Source organism: Diorhabda carinulata, chromosome 1 (genome assembly GCF_026250575.1).
Source record: "Diorhabda carinulata isolate Delta chromosome 1, icDioCari1.1, whole genome shotgun sequence".
Taxonomy (NCBI): Eukaryota; Metazoa; Arthropoda; class Insecta; order Coleoptera; family Chrysomelidae; genus Diorhabda; species Diorhabda carinulata.
The window spans coordinates 35,614,366-35,632,411 of record NC_079460.1 but is presented as its reverse complement, the minus strand read 5'-3'; the positions used below and the strand labels follow the sequence as shown (position 1 = coordinate 35,632,411).

Below are 18,046 nucleotides of genomic sequence, written 5' to 3'. Positions count from 1 at the left end.
ATACTCAGTAATACATGAGAGACGTTCTCATAAAAAAATATCGTGCAGCTGTTGTTTATTCGCTGATGTTTTGAAAGCCTATGGGGCTGTTCTACTTGAACTTCTGATAAAGGTTTATTAGGTGGGAGTTATTTTTATATTGTATGTAGCCACGCCATTTTAAAAGTATTTTGGATCAAAAATTGTCGGAACGGGAATTGTTGTAAATAATGCATCTAGTGTATAATTTATTTTAATTTTATAAAAAAAGTGGAATATTCACAACCATTCATTTAATAGTGACGTACACGCCTCCATAAAAAAATGTAACCTAAAATATAGAAAAATACTAGCAGTACCAACATTCCACATATATCAATTATTAGATCATCTTCAGTAAAATCGTATTTTGCCAATACTTCCGTTCCATTTTTAATACATGATACTCCTTCTGTAACGTTACCACAGGCTAAAAGAGTTGAAAACATTGAATTTAAGTAAAAAACAAATTCTACATTATGGAATAAAAGACATGGAAATAATTTAAGAAACAATTTAAGAATGTGAATTAGCACGTTTACATAATGTTTTCGGCATGACATTAGTATACAATTATTTATTAATATCGACGACTTGTGCAGAAAATTTTAAACTCCCCGATTTTCCCTAAACGACAAAAAATTCAAAAAATAAGAAACGTTCCATTTTAACGCTGAAGGTGCGCACTGATTACGTATATTATGGTGTCTGCGTGCATGGCATCACTATGAAATATACCGACATATAAAATAAATATATAAATATATTCAATGAATTCATTTTCACTAAATGAAGTTGATTATTGTGATTTTATATTTTCAGTAAAATTAAGTTCCTCTCTTCCATATCGTTTTGTCATAATGCTTTAGTTTGAAAGAGATATGATATACAAAGGCTGATCCCTTCACTGTGCCACGGACCAAATTACAATAAAAAAATGTTTAAAATATTATTTTTATTTTTCAGTACAGTTTTCATTAAGGTTAACACATTTTTCAAATCCAGTTCTACGTATATAACTTCATTATTCAAAGAACATCCAAGTTTTGGAAACAGCTGATTATCGCTGGGGGATAACTCTGATTAATATAAAGAGTGCCTTATCCTGATATTCCTCCGCAACTCACCTCGGCGTTTTCCTTTTATCGCCTCTTGTAATTTTGACACTAAAATCTGCACAATTCTCCTTCTAATTCCTTTAACCAATTTTCAACCATTATTACTAAGCTTACAAAAAAAAATTCTGTGTCTTGTCTATACTAACTGCAAATGTCTTTTCAAGTTTCAAGTTTTCAGAGGTACCATCCTCTTCAACTATTTATTTCAAAGAATCGCAGCGATCGTACAAAGTGATACAGCAGATTCCCTCATTGTATCTAGGAAATTTGTGGAAATTTGAGTTGGAGTTAATTCTTCCAAAGGTACGAGTTGCTCAGCACTATACATTTTAATACTCTCTCGAATTCTGGCTTTTAGCCAAGGCTAAATATGCTGTTTAAAATCGAAATAGATTATACAACATAAAGTCTAAGTTATGTGAATCTCATATATTTTATTTCGGTATCTCCCAGCGTTCAACCGTCACAGCAGGAATATTTCCACGTTATCCGTCTTTTCGATATTGAAAGCCTGTTAATTTATTCAAATCTGAGATTTATTCTCATTCGCTCCATACTCCCGACCTTGCACAAAGTGATTTTCTCTTGTATCTAAGAATAAAAAACTGACTAACAACACAGATTATTGGATTAATAGATTTGCTTGCAGAAGCTCATTGTCTAATTTTCTAACCACATCGAATTTATACATTTAACTAATTCAATTTGATGTTATTCGTAATGGATCTCAAGTTTGCTTACTTATATTTAAAACTCCTTTCCATTGTAAAATGTTTAATGCTTCAGTCGAATACATCAGCCACGAAAGATATTTCACCCAAGTCATGGCAGTAGGCAAAGAACTGAAAAAAAATTTGATACAATAATATGATCAAATAAATGTTAAAATTTCTTCAGCTCATGAATCAATTAATTCCGTTTTGTATACCAAGTTCGTACCATCGTTAACTAATATTTGGCAAAAATGAATCCTATCTGCTTTTTTCCAAACACACAACTTCAGATACGTGGCATCTGTTATATTTCGATGAAATATGACAGATGCCATATGGTTTTAAAAATATATTGGAGTACACCATACAATAAATATGAAAGAATATACCATATTTTCCTGCTCATTTCGTGTTTAGAGCCATTTATAGTTGAACAATTTTTTATTATGGAGAGTATGATGTTACAAGTTTTCTATTTCGACTCTAATATTCACATATATAACCTAAACTAACCATTTGATTTTCTGGTACACAAATGGTTCGAAGCTAGCGCAAGGAATTGGATGAGGAATTTTTTTGCCAAAATAAAAGCTATCCATAGTACTGGGAAAGTCACTCACTATTTTTCAGGTAGAATTGCTAGCAAAAAACGAATGTGCTCAGGAGTACGTATATAAACCTCTATAGAAAGCACATTCTCTCCGATAGCAAAGCAGCTTTGAAGAATATTTATTGCACGTCCAAGCTAGTGTGAGAGTACAAACAAACTCTAGAAACACTAGCTAATAGGAATAAAGGAACCCTGATGTGGCTACCAGGCCATCAGGGTATACCAGGCAAGCAATCAACCTTGCCGATGAAGCGGCAACGACTCCGTACTTTGGACCAGTGCCTTACCGTGGACTCAATAACGAGAATCAGGTGGAATCCTCCTGGGACGAGTCTACGTATGTTCGAAGCAGAACAATAAGATGTAAGAGAAAATATCTTCTGACTTTCAGATTTCTCAAGTAATCTACAATCACGATTTAATGAAATTACTCTATATTAAAGTACATACCCCAGTTTTAGGAAAACACCAGAAGTTATCATGTGGACGTAATCAAATGGAACCAAATAAGCTAAAGCTGTTGGAACTGAATCAAAAGCGTTGGAAAACATGATGCCTAAAACAGATTTGATGAAATATATTTGCAATAATTTTTTGTATTTTAAAAAATTTATGTATAATTCTGACATAAATCGTCATTTCGATGGAAATGAATAATCATGTCTTTAAATAGAAATGCTGTTATTCGGTGATAATAAGTAAGGAAATAATTACCACATGCCGAAGATACATTCATAGTAAGGATGATCACAGATAACGTCATTAGAAAGGCGTATCCAGTTGTTCGAAGTCCTGCTAACCAGTAAGCAGTAATTACGAAAGTGAAGGGCTGTAATAGGAATCCTGGCAGCTAGAAACGAAAAAGACGATTTCTTAATTAAAACTCGGAATGTAATCTATATTTCCGTTCATTAGAATACAATATATTTGTATTTCAGGGTATTATTTATGTTTAATGAAGGTATTTGATTAGACGTTACAATTTACGACAATAAGCAAAATTATGACAATTATGAGATTAAGTAACAACCTTTTTTATTCCATTTATGAAAAAGCAGTTTTTGTTTATATTATAAATCACCCAATATGAATTATTATGAATTGTAACAAAAAATTAGAAAAAGTTCCGCCCCCGGGTGGGCTCGAACCACCAACCTTTCGGTTAACAGCCGAACGCGCTAGCCGATTGCGCCACGGAGGCACACACTCAGCCAAATTTGTTATAAAAAATAAGATAAATTCGCAATCTTACTAAAAATACTAAAATATTCGTAACAATATCTAATGAAAATGAAGCTACTTTTAACAAATATATTTTTATTAGAAAAATAATCGGAATGACTTACCATTGACAAAATCCTGGAAACATAATAAGTGAAAGGATGATATAACCCAGACTTATATTCTCTCAAAAACAACGGTAAATACAAAGGAAACTCGTGTAAGACTGCATACATTGGGTTGAATGTATTTTCACTAACAAACATGAAAATAATTCCTTCGACAGATTGAATGCCGTTTTGAGTTAAAGTTTCTGTTCCAATATAGCAAAAACCTACAATCAAACCTATAAACTAAAATAGAAATATGATTAGTGTTTAGAATAATACAATTATTACGTTGTTAAAAATAGCAAGGAATAGAAAGCTGGGAGTTTGTATGAAGAATTTTGTTTTACGACTTTAAAAGTCTCTAAAGCACACTGTTTTCGCTACCACTAGACCAACACTCACAATTACACTAACGCGCGTTTCGATAATCAAGTTATCGCCTTCAGAGACTGAAGGTAAACTGCTTACTGTGATGTTCATTGCCTCACCATCGCTTTGAATATCATATATCGCGCGATATACTATAAGACTTTTCGGAAACTAGAATCGAATTAACCCCATGATCTGACTGTCCGGAAACTAATCCAAACACGTTCACAGTTGATAGCTTATTAGTATTAATATTTGAAGCGGCAAAACGTGGGTAATTCGATCAATAACAATTATCACACATCTAGAATCTATAATACAACTGAATGGAAAAATTAAAGCATGAAAAGAGTTATAGAAACCATAGGTTTTTATAGATCATGTACATTTGAAGTTTTTACCGAAAATTAGTAAAATATACTATAGTCTTATTTGTTGTATTTAATATAACAATATTATGTGCCATACAAATAATGTCGTCCATGTACAGCCTTACTTCTCGGTATTGAATGAGGAAAACTTATTTTAATAGTGTGAAGGATGTAGGTTGAGAAGAGGAAGAAAAGTAGCAAATATCAAAATACAGGGCAATAATATTAACATTTTAGTTTTGTTGTACTTATATTGAAAAGCTTCTTACAATTCTTTGAAGTATGCGCGTGGCTTCTAATGAGGGGTTTCTTAAAATTTCCAAAGACCATCTATACGTTAACCATGCAATTTTTGACACCCAACTTATTTCTTCGCTTAAATATCAAACGAATAAATTATGTTAGAAATACTTAGCTGGCAAATTTTATATTTCAAATATACTCACAAATTATTACGAGCTTCCAGTTTTTTAAGCTGCAACAATAGAAAAATTTTACTCGAATCGTCCAATTCCTGTGATGTAGATTTAGAAAAAATGAAAGTCCATTATAAATAAAAGTTTTTGTCAAAAGTTTGATGTCATATACAGAAAATGCGTTATAGAGATTTACCTAATTGAAAAGCCGACAAAGCATAACAGTTCGCGGAACAAATTATACAACTTAAAATATTCAAACAGAAACGATTTTTAAATTTAACATTTCCAGTACAAAACCTAATTTAGAAAGTATATTTGAAAAGTTTTGGAATATATAATTTGAAACTTTTAGAAATGTTAGAGAAAGAAACAATTGATAAATCGCTAATTAGAGAACATTCGCATACAAATATTTTTAGATGAAAATTGTTTTTATCAGAAGTTGGTAGTGAATCGCTTTCTAACTGAATTATTGTTAAATCCATCTTATACGAGGATGTATTGATATCTAGTTAGCCAAGACCAGTTCCAGCTATCCAAAGGTGTTTTGTTTTTGCAGGACAACGCCCCTGCTCACAAATCTCATGCTACCATGCAAAAAATTCGTGATTTAAGGTTTGAATTACTAGAGCACCCCCCTTATTCACAAGATTTGGCTCCGTCCGACTATCATCTCTTTCCTCAACTGAAAAAAAGTTCAAAAGGTCGTAAATTTTCTTCCAACGAGGAGGTAATAAAAGCCGTGGATGTCTGATTTGCAGAGCAAGAAGAAACATTTTTTTTTAAAGTCTACAGACGTTGCAGGTTCGCTGTAAAAAATGTATCCAATTAAGAGGAGAATATGTTGAGTAATAAAATATTTTGATATTGAAATTTTGTTTGTTTTTATAGTAGGCTAAGAATTTTTCAATATATCCTCGTACTGAAGCTTTGAACCCTGTATTCGAATTAAAAAAAGTCAAAGTCTACAGCGATCAAATGGTGTTAAAACTTGGCCAAAAGTGTTTCCCAAGAATCCCAATCATAATCGAGTCTTGGAAATGACTACTTACAGTTGTAAATCTTTCCAAATGCAGTTCATATTGAACCACGATATCAACTTCTTTAGCATAATCGCTAACTGCAAATTGATCACATATTCTTTTGATGGTTTTTTTACAGTTGTCTCTGTATCCTGATGTCGGGGATAAAACTTTAATATAAAGATCGGCTGGGTTGTAAGAGCTTGGACAAGTATATCCCAAGCTAAAAAATATATGTTTAAATATAATAAAGTAACAATGTTTTTTTCAACAAGTTATTGTAAAACATGCCTATTATGCAAGTAAATTTTTATCTATAAACATGAAGATGTATGTAAAAGTTAAGTTAAAGCCTTTAGAAGTCAAAGTAGGAAATCTGATATAGAGCTCGCAATTTGTAAAAATAAACTTTTAAAAACCAAAAACGTAATTTATTTCCACTTTGAATTATTTTCCGATGCAAAAAGTCTCAAAGATAATTACAATTTAAATTATTATTTGTAATATTTGTGACATTTGACTTTATAACATATTTCAAAGTACTTCTCTTCTTTGCATGATCGTATCAAGTTTATGACATAATTGGTTACCAGAAAAAAGAAAATTTGATCACACTCAACTCCTGAAGGAGCTTTGAACATACCCATACAAATTTGCATAAACTTCTGTTCAAATATACAGCAACTCTCAAGAATATATAAATCTTTTATTCGATCAATTAATGCATTAATAAATTAAAATCTGTTATTCTTTGATGTCAAATATAAATGGAATTGATTGTTTTAAATAACGTAATCTAATTCCAAAAAATGTATGCCTAACCTTTCAAAAAATTTCAAGGCATTATTAGTTGATCCCATGTAGGCTATTCTTCCATCAGCAACTAAAATAAGCTGGCTAAACATCACAAAAATATCCGATGAAGGTTGGTGAATTGTACACAATATAGTTTTACCCGCCATAACCATTTCATTCATCATTGTTACTAATTTGTGAGCCGAATACGAATCCAGACCTGTTGTCGGCTCGTCGCAAAATAAGATTTGTGGATCTGTTAATAACTAAAAAAAAGAGGAATGTTTTCTCATGTGTTAATTGATTAAATTAGTTATGTTACTTCGGTGGCAAACGCTAGTCGCTTTTTTTCTCCGCCCGACAGTAACTTGTCGTCGTCGTTACCACCTATTCTACTGTCTATACATTTCAATAAACCAAGCTGTCGGAGAACTTTCTTTATCAATATTTTTTTTTCGTGTTGTGTTATTCGTCTGTCTAATTTTAAATTCGCCTAGAAATACAAAAAAAAAACATGCAATATTCTTGCTTACAAGTACTATTTGAAACTTCATAGAATGAACTGTAAAAACAGCCATATTTTAAAAAATTTTGTGTCGAAAAACTTTTAAAATTATATTTTTCAAAAGTAACTACATACAGACATTCTTCAAATTTAATATAATTTGATATTGTTAAAATATAGACCCAAACAGGACGAGAAAAATATATTCTTTTGAACAATCTTCTATTCGTTTATTCAGATAAACGCTAATCGGTTTAACAATTTGCTAGTGGACTCGAAGAAGAGGTAGATTCTTCAGAATGTTAGTTAATGAAAGGAGACTGGAAGTTGAATCAATAACTGCTTAAGAGGTTAAAAATTAACGACATTAGAATGGTTAATTTGGGCATAATGAACGGAAACAGATAGTTCGCCCTTATAATATTCTATTTTATCTGGAATGAATATTCCTTTTCTTCATATCTGTAAATATTTTGAACAACTAAATAACCCAATAGTGTCATGAAATACCCAGCCCTACAAAAATACTAACCCAATTTTCCAAGTACAGACACTCGAGTGCAATCCCGGCGATAGATTGCGGGGCCAACTGTTTTTCAGATTTTTTTATTGCCTGTTCATAACAATACCAGTTAGAAACTCATCCAATTTCCATTATTTAATGAGCTGCTAATTTTTTTCGTTTTCTACCAAAAAATTCCTTTCAGCAACAAATTTTGGTCTAGTTTCAAATTCAATTCTCTAACATTTATCTATTGTTACCGTCAGTTTAACGTCAATCTAGCATTGTTGTTCATTTTGGGACCGATTTGAGCGACAAAATTGGTTGATGTACAACTAATTAGCCACTTTTTGAAATTTCTGCCTATTTTACACTACCAATTTTATGAGTACTACTAAGAGTAAAAACACTATTCTTGGCAAAATTTACTTACCATAATATTCATGTGCTCTGAAACAGTGAGATACGGTAACAACAGATCCTCTTGATACATATATCCACTCAAAATCCTCATGTAATTACCAAGTTGACGACCATTTATTAAAATTTTTCCGTCGATTATTTTATCAGCTAATAACAAATTGTTACAAAGTGATTAAAATAATGCTTAATTGAATGTAATATACTGTCGTTATTAAGATGTGATTTTTTAGGAGTAAAACTCAAAATAATACTCAAGATCATTGTCGGAGCTTTTTCTAGTTTTAACTTGAGACAGAACGTGATCCTATCAGCCATTGGAAGGCAGATACAGTAAATGCTTTCTCTAATGATACTGCTAGTGTTATTATTAAAATCCATCATATCAGTCAACCTCATCTCTTACAATCGCATATTGATAAAGATATATGGGCGATACATCGAGCAAATCCATGCATGAGCTTTCGTAATTTATCAACTCAACTCAATATATTAGTAAAGACAAAATGACAAAATATTTCATTTGTCACAAAATCAAACCCTACATGTTCTTACCTGAATTGGAAGATGAGGTTCTTCTATATTAAAATTGTAGATCCTAGGCCACACTCAAAAGACTGAAAGAAAGTAGATGGCCGGTGTTGAATTCATGATAGTAACCTCCAAAATATCTCGATTCATATTTTTGGGATGAAGTAAGAAATGAAATGAATAAAACAAATACCAGTATTTGAGAAATACTTTGACCCAAAATAAAGCAATTGTGTCTAGAAATCAGAGCCCTCGACCTTATCAAGTAGCTAAATAAAAAAAAACTGTTTGAGAGTTATCGGATTTATGAAGTGTTAATTTTGTTCTGTGTTTGTACACTTTTTCCTAAATTTAATCATCTTATTAGAAAAGAAAACCTCGGTAAGTTTCACTGAATTTTGAGTATATATGACAATATTCATTTGAAATATGTCAACTTATTACTTTTCAAATCACGCTAAATATCAAATTAAAAAGAAAAACTTAACCAATAATTACGAGTATACACAAAATAATGATGAAAAATGTGAATTTTGGTTTGCAACTCGGTATATGGGGTCAAAATATTGCACAAAACATCAAGAATTGGCCCTACAAATCCAGTTGATTACAAATTTAACTTTTAGTATTTTGCCGCGAATTTCGTGGTCGATAATGTTTACCGAGGATATGTTTTTTTCAAATTTTTTTGAACAGCTCGAGTTACGAGTTTTGATTCATATCATTTCAATGTATATATTATTCGAGAACAAGAGTATTTTACTGTGTTAATATTCGTATGTAAGTTTTTGCGTCATGAGTTCAAAGAGAGTTTTTTAAAACAATCCAGATCATTTTGGCCATATATGTACTTGAAAAGTATAGAAAATTGATATCAAATTGGTTAAAAATATATATTTTGAGTATTTTAAGACGCTCTTGGATCAACATGAAAAATCTTGGACTTTTGTTTGTGGCTCGTGTGTGGAATATTTGAGAGTATGACTATTGGATAAGAACCACGGAAAACTTTTATTTTTGTTGCGTGAACGTGAACGGCTCAAACAATGAAAATCGCGCTAAATGGCAGTATCCAAGTACTAGTTATGTTCAACGACCAATATAGCACTCATCTACCTCTTCAATGTCCAAAAATATACATTGAATGACCAAGCTCATCACGAAATGATGCTGATTTTAAAGTTACTTCAAATAAGCCGAAATGCATTTCTCAAAATGAGTTAGATGATTTTGTAAGACAAATAAGATAGTATCATGAAAGCAATAAAGAATTACGGCGTTATTTGTCCGAGAAAAACGGTATTTCTCATATGAACCAAACGACTGGCGTTTATTCTTTGACGCTCCCAAAACATAGCCTGAAATGTATTATATTACCTAATGGAAATAAATACGCTGGGGTACTTATTACACAGAAAATAAAGTTAGAGGAAGAATATTGTAACATTTCGCTAATCTTGAACAAAATAAAATAACCAAAGTGGCAAATTTTTGTCGGTTTAAAAATGGTGATCATTCTTTTCGAGCAGCACTAAGTTTCCCTATATATGTGTTTAGGATATTAGAGCTAAACACGAGTATTGGGTAAGTAGGAGCTAGCACTTAAGAGAAAATATGGAACCTGGAAAGAAAAATATAGTCCTGCCTTCATCGGTAGCTGGTGTCAAAATTATCCTTCCCCCCATTATATATTAAACTGAGCATCAAGAAACATTTTGTTAAATCACTAGATAAAAAGAAAACTGGTTTTTTGAAATATCTATAGAGCCAGTATTTATTTGACAAATTTTGACAAGTTTTTTCAGTAAATAATATTTTTTTCTATTTTATACTAATAAAACTCTGAAACAAGAGCTCATAAACATCTTTTTGTTATATTTTTAAAATAGCATATCATATGTGGTCGGCAACAGCTAGAATTTCGGTAAAAAATGTACTGTAAACTAGTGTTATCTTTAAGAAAATGCATGACGTGAAAGCTCAAATTTTAATTCCTATAAATGACGAAAATATGGGGGTTTCTTTATCTTAAATGCAACATACTGTATACTTACTATCAAAAAGATTAACCTACTTTCTTATTTGTTATTCCACAAGATATTACAGTGAGTTTAGCGCGATTTTTTTGTATCGTCTCTTATATTGTTTGCGGTGTTCTATTCGCTGAGTTAAATAGTTTTTGAGTATTAATTTTCGCCTTTTCAATGAAATTTCGAATGTACAAACACTGCACTGTTTTTTTTTCTTTGTGAAAAAACAGAATAAGAATTCTAGATGAGAAAAATTCACACATTAAATATGTATGTATGTATGTAATATGCATCTTTTTATAAATGAGAGTATGTCAGATTTTAATGCTGTCAAAAAATGGTCGATTCATCCCTCACCTGTTGAACGATAGGCCAAAGCCGACATTAACGTGCTCTTTCCAGCTCCACTAAAACATAACGAACCAAAATAATTTTATTACAATAAAATCAATTGAGAACTGAAATATTTAGATCTCAATGTTGTAGATATTGGAGAATTTGGAATTCTCACATGATTCTTAATAAAAATAAATATCCCTGGATAATATAAGATAAAATTATTATCAACAGAGCATAAAAGCAGTCCCTTTTTTGTGAATCATTGAAATTAATAATAAGAAAGCTTGTACCGAATTTATTTTCATAAATATCAATTGAACACAACGGTATACTTATTTACGAGTACGTCACTTGTGAAATTCACTTAGACTGATCATTATAATTCTGATGCGAACTCGCACACTGATATACACCAGAAGCCGGTCCTAGTCTAATATATGTTGATGGAAGCTAAGCTTTGCGGATATAGTGCTTCCAATATCAATTGCAGAAGACATTTATGCGAGAAACATATACTTTCTTCTTCTTCTTCTTCCTGCTGTGTATAGACATCATTGCCTGTTTTTCTTCACGTCATTGCCTCTGCTCAGTCACCTGGGAGGTTGTCACTCCATCTTTTCTTAGGTCTTCCAAGGCTTCTTTGTCCTGCTGGTGATTTGTCCCTTGATATTTTCACAATTCGTTCTTCCTTCATGCGGTCAATGTGCTCATTCCATTTTATCTTTCTATCCAGTACCCAGTCATTGATGTTATCTATCCCGCATGTTCGTCTTATGTTTTCACTCATTTCTCTATCCATTAGTGTTCTTCCCGCTATTCTTCGAACTATTTTCCTTTCTGTAGTCTCCAATATCCGTTTCGTTTTAGAGGTCTCAGGTCGGGTCTCTGCTGCATAGGATAATATAGGTCTGATTGCGGTCTTGTATATGCGGGCTTTTGCTTCAGTTCGAATGTATTTATTTCGCCAGATTGTGTCATTTAGGTATACTGCTGCTCTTGTAGCTTGGTTTCTTACTTCCGTTTCCATGTCCCCGTGTCCAGATATTTCGATTCCCAGATATTTAAATTTCATTTCCTGGTGTATTATTTTGTTATCCACCACAAGCTTACATCTGATCGGTGTCTTGGAAGTAACCATTGATTTTGTCTTTGCCGCTGATATTATCATATCGAACTTTTTTGCTGTTTTGTTAAAATGGTACAGTAGCCTTTGCAGATCGTCCTCGATCTCCGCCAACAGTACCGCATCGTCTGCATAGCACAGGATTTTGACTTCTTTAGAAACATATACATATGTTTAAAAGTATTTTGTAGCGACTATTGCTTGGTGACATATTTATATTATGTTTTTTGTAACCTGTTTTTAAAGACGAATCAAAGAAAACATTTTCGTTTGTTAACGGCAAAGTAGAGATTTCTAGGAATCGAAGGCTCTAGCAGACGTGAGATCTAGTAAACAATTCGATATTTTAGTGAACACTGTACTATTATTCCGTCACCAAAAGTGTCTTACTAAGTCGATCTCTCTTTTCCTTTATCTTCCATTTCACCATTAACCTAACTCGCTCAAATGGTGTCAATTGTTATAATTTTTTACTAGTATATTTCCAAAAAACAAAATTTGTTTAGAAATATTATTCCAAGCACCCCACGCTTTTATAATAGTGACAAGAATTTTTTGATGAATAATTTTATTCTTATATGAACGTCCAACAACGTTCCTAGCGTCTGTAGTTCCTTTGGAACTTTTTTTATGGACAGCCCTCGTAGTTTAATAATTACCAAGAGAGAGTCTTTTAGTTTTTTAAGCTATAATTTATCTCCTATTTCTTAGTATAACTCTAAAACCGCGTTTCTCAGCGGTTTTTAGCTATATCGTATTGAAACTATAATTTATTTTCTACATTTTAGTATAATTAACTCTTAAGCGTGTTTCTCAGTGTTTTGAAACTGTATCTTATTTTTACTTTTCAGTTAAATCTGTTATTTTTAACCAGTCTTTAATGTACAGATGTTGATAATTGCATTTCGATTTTGTAAGTATAGGACTGCGCGCTTACGTAGTTCGCCCAATAGTTCCATCTTTCTTTTTCTTATACAAAGAAAAAAAATGAAGAGTCCTGGCGAATCTATTTAGGATAAGATATAAGATAATATATTTTCGAGTTATTGCATTTTCGTTAGACTTTGACAAGTGTGCAAGCTTTAAATTAAATTCGATCGCTCAAAATAAGGGTAAATCGAGATCAAGAAGCCAGTTACAAACATGAAAACATGCAGGTGAATCTAATAAAAGCTTGTTAAAAAAATTGCAGCCATCTTCTACGATTCAAAATAATGGTATTTGCACCGTTGGCCGTACCCTGATCTGATTGCGTCACAGGAATATAATACCATAAAAAATGTGGAGTTGAGTATTTTTTGAATAGTTAATTCTTCGAATGTATTTCTGACATACCTCGATCCCATTATAGCCACTAAACTCCCAGCTTTGACTGCTCCACTAACTAAAATCGAAAATCTTGATAAATCCCCGGTAAAAACAAATATTTCAAAGAGCTATGGTTAAAAAAAATTCTCTGAAGAGAAAAATTTCCAATCAAAAATTATGTTTTACCCTCATTTAATATCATTTTTTGTTGTTGTCGTCCACCTATTTTTGATAATGCATGAACTGAAAGGTTATCCCAAGCTAAAGTTACTTCTGAATTAGGGGAGATTGTAGAATGAGACAGTTGTCTTTCTTCCATAGAATCTGATGATGACAACGCTTCATATTCATCCTGCAACAATCCAAACCGAAAAGTATCGTTTTGTCAAAATTTATAATGTACGTACACTGATTTTAATTATTATTTTTTACTGAAGTTTTCAATCAACTGCTTTATTGTTATCTCTGTAAAAATTTCCCTACAACTAACTATTTACCAACCTACGAGCTCATATGTGAATTCAATTTCCTTTACTTCTACTAGCCTGCTTGTGTTCTCAAATCTACAATCTTTCTCTCTAACTCCTTGATTTTCTCATTCATATAATTTTGCATCGTTACCATCTTTCCTCATATTCTTTACTTCACCCACAATGTCGTTACTTCATAAAATGTCTATTATATTATCAAAAATATCCTTCTTCTTAGTTGAAATATTCTGGTCCCTATTAATGGATATTTTTGAAACCATTTACATGATCTCCATTTGCGCTTAATTAAAATTTAACCCTGTTTCTATATTCTAATTTGGTCTAGAATGTTCTTTTCCAAGAAAACTCTGCGCCTTCGCTAAAGTTTGAACATTCTACAGGGATGACTTCAAGGCCGACATAAAAGTGTGACAACATATTTTATTAAGTGAAGTCTCAGGACTTCTCGCGAACAAAATAACCATGTTATTATTTTCGACCCATTCTTTTGCTACTTAATTAAAAACCCTTTTTAAGGAATGTTTGAGCTATGAAGGATTGAGTTGTAAAATCAGAACTACAGCTCTATATAATCTTATCATTCAATATAATTAAATCGTCAGTTTGTCTGAGCCCTTGTCAAAAACGATAACTTAAATATTTCAAAGCTAAATTTAATAATAACTGAACGATATGGAAAAATGCCGGAGTGAATGTCTGAGCAGATTTTATGAAATATTTTATACAGAAGTTAATCATATATTTCCAATAAAATAGAAAAAAGCCACAACATGTCAACATATCATATGATAATATCGGTTCATTAATATATAATATTCCATTTCGCGAGGGATATCATATTTATTAGAATAGGTGTCATAGATATCTATGTCCGATTCATTGATTTTATATATTTTTTATATAGAAAATCCACCGTGATGAATAAGTACAGGGACAGGCTTTTGCAAAACAATTCATGATGTTACATGTATTGATGAAACCACCGTTTCTAGAGGACGTTATATGGTTCATTTATTGCTTCTAAAGAGTTAGAAAAAATCCTCCTTAAGATATTTTTTTGCTCATTTAGTCAGATGCAGCACCATTCAAGAAAAAGGCTGAGCAATATTTAGAAATCTTTTACACCAGCATAAAACACTTGGATGGAAGCCACTTTTTTATTGAGAGAATTTTTGTCAACTGAATTGTCTGACGAATTTTCCCAATTATTCGAAAACACAGAAATAAAACAACAGCTTTTGTTTATAAAAACCAATTATAGCTTTGTTTCTAAAACAATAACACAAATACAGGAATGTAATTTGCTCTTATCCCGAAACTAATGTGAAACTAATAAGACAATTATTAAAAAATTCTAAATTGTGATTGCCTTTGCCAAGTTTGATGTGGAAAGAAGTTTTTCCATAAATTTCATATTCAGACTGGCTTTGGGTGATAAATGCAAGTTAGTTTAGTCCCTGTGGAAAAAAAATTCTGTCTGTTTATTTTAAAGTTAATCCCTAAAAGGATGTATGAGAAAAATAAACACTATTTTAAATGATTCCAATAAATCTGTTTCATACAAAATTTAAAAATTCTAAAATTTGGTCACTTACCAATGAATCAGCAATTTCACTGTTTTTAAAAAACATAGTTGATGTTCCTTCTCTACTCATTTCTCCATATGACACCATAACACTACACTTCTTAAAAATAACAATTTTTTTTCTCAATTGCGATTAATTTATCATAAATATTTAAAAAAACGTCAAAAATTTCTACTTATATTGTTATAAAACTTAGTTATAAATAAAAAGGTGATATGCCTATCGTTAATTCCGAAGAAATGAACTACGTATAATAAAGTAAGGAATTTGTAATTTGACACTAAGTACATACTTTGCGCCAGGAAAACGTGAAGATCGATTTATATTGGATATAGGTGTAAATCTATCTATTTTGTTATACGGGGAAAATACTAAATAAATATCGACTTCATCAACGTTTGTCCTAATTTCTCAAATAACAGAATGTTTTGATAATCGAGGAATATTCTAAAAAAATTATATAAAAATTTTGCTATGTGGACGACATTGGTGTGAGGAAATGCAATAACTTACTTAAATTAAAATATACAAAAAAAATTAAATAAAAGTTGTTCTATTTGCACAGATACACATTTCTAAAATATTTTGAGATTCAGCCTAAGCGTGACAACATGAAGTAAAGTTTTTTTAAATAGGACACCCTGTATATTTGTTTACCATCTAGCCCTATCTTTTCTTTTCCCAAAGATTTCACGAAAATTAGTGCACTATAAATGCTGCCTAGTAAACGTTATTAATGAGAAGTAACTAAACTTGTTTGGTAAGTACGAAGGTAAAGGATGGCTGAAATGTCTGAACAGAGTAGAAGTTTCGTTTGAGGTTCGGGCTGTTTATTAGATTGGCATTAATTCAGGAGATTTCAATTAGCAAAAGCTTCATTTTTTTGAATGGAACATCCAGTATATTATTTTACCCTTCAAATTAGGTCTAGTAATGTACACTCTAAAATTGACTGCAGGGCCGGATTAAGATTTATAAGGCCCGGGGCTAAAATAATGACGGGGCCCCCTTAAGGAATTCGAAAACCCGGAAAAATTCACAAAATAATATCAATACGTTAGATTTGTGCTATCAATACATCAAAAAATACAGAATGATTTCCAAATGATGGGGCCCTCTTGGACCTGGGGCCCGGGGCTATAGCCCCCCCCCCATGCCCCTGGCTTAATCCGGCCCTGATTGACTGTTTTTAGGAAAATTGCATTTTTAGTTTATGATTTAAAAATATTCACCTTTTTAACAAGTAAACAGTAAATGTGACGTTTAAAATACTTCTAGTTTTTGTGACAAAATCAAACCAGTAATTTTATACCTTCAGAAACCGTAATAAAATAAATAGGGTATCTACGAAAATGAAAATAAACAAATTAAACAAAAATAACAACAAAGAAAGAAAGAACTAAAAACTTTAGATAACTATTTTATTGCATGTTCAAAATGACCACCATTTACTTCTATACAATAATGTATGCGATCTTCAAAAGCTCTAGTAGCACGATGTAACATGTTGACATCAGCAGTTCGGAAAACCTCCTTATTCTATTCTTCATGTCTTCCTTAGTAGTCGCGGGTGTTTTGTACACTTGTTCTTTGACGTAACTCCACCAAAAAAAAACCATTTTGGTAATGAACGAGGTGGCCATCTATGGGGTCCTCCTCTACCTATCCATCGTCCGGGAAATTCATTATTTAAATGTATATTGATAAGTTGTGTATAGTGTATCATGATCAGGTAATTGCTGAAGTAGTTGAGGTAATACGTTTTGTAAGAAATTTAAATAAACTTGCCCATTAACAGTTCCGTCAAAGAAATATGGGCCTATGACATGATTCCCAATTATTACCACCACATACATTTAATGATCAGATTATTTGACCGTCTGTCCATATACAATGCGGTTGATAATGGAAATAGTGTCTATTAACAAACCCATTTTTATAAAATGTTGTTTCATCGGCAAATAACACTAAATGGAAAAAATCTCTGTTTTGCTGAATTTGTTCTTGTTGAGCCCACTCACAGAAGGTTAACTACTTCATAATAATCATCCAATAGTGCCTGCATTCGCTGTATACGCTGTGTAAGGAAGCATTTTGTTCTTAGATAGAATTTTTTGAACGATAGTACGACTTTGTTTTGATATTTCCCGTGTCGAGGTATGACCATCTTTTAATATTACGGTCATTTCGTTGTCCAGTGACATTGCATTCTTCAACCTTTTGCTTTTTTCGTAAGCTACACTACCAGTTCTGGTAAATCGTTAAAGCAAATTTTCAAATGTCTCTTTTCTTGGCTGTCTTCTATCTGGAAATTTCTGTTGATAAATCCTTTGTGCGAGTAAACAGTTCTTATCACTGGCACCCAGTACAAAAATCATATCTGTCAATTCTTGTATCAGAAAATTCTTGATCTTAATTGCTTCTTCGTTCTTTGTAATACGTCTA

The 18,046-nt window shown here is 31.8% G+C and overlaps 1 protein-coding gene and 1 non-coding gene across 3 annotated transcripts; both read right to left on the bottom strand.

Moving 5' to 3' along the window:
* Nucleotides 1–216: 216 nt before the first annotated feature.
* On the bottom strand, nt 217–15,898 carry LOC130901388 (protein scarlet). 2 transcript variants are annotated; one of them, XM_057812778.1, is made up of 15 exons: nt 15,611–15,898; nt 13,711–13,876; nt 13,552–13,600; nt 11,112–11,161; nt 8,207–8,343; nt 7,089–7,259; nt 6,794–7,032; nt 6,002–6,194; nt 4,977–5,005; nt 4,800–4,905; nt 3,806–4,033; nt 3,174–3,309; nt 2,910–3,015; nt 1,878–1,978; nt 217–448 (listed from the first exon to the last, which is right to left on the bottom strand). In XM_057812778.1, exons 1-15 carry the CDS (start codon nt 15,686–15,688, stop codon nt 273–275), a joined length of 1,965 nt encoding a protein of 654 aa, XP_057668761.1. In that variant the 5' UTR covers nt 15,689–15,898; the 3' UTR covers nt 217–272. The 2 variants fall into 2 exon arrangements, with proteins under 2 accessions (XP_057668761.1, XP_057668754.1); XM_057812771.1 differs by having other exon boundaries at nt 13,456–13,600; nt 15,611–15,842.
* Trnan-guu (transfer RNA asparagine (anticodon GUU)) lies at nt 3,587–3,660 on the bottom strand. Its single transcript has one exon. It is a non-coding gene; the product is annotated as a tRNA-Asn (tRNA).
* Nucleotides 15,899–18,046: the final 2,148 nt, after the last annotated feature.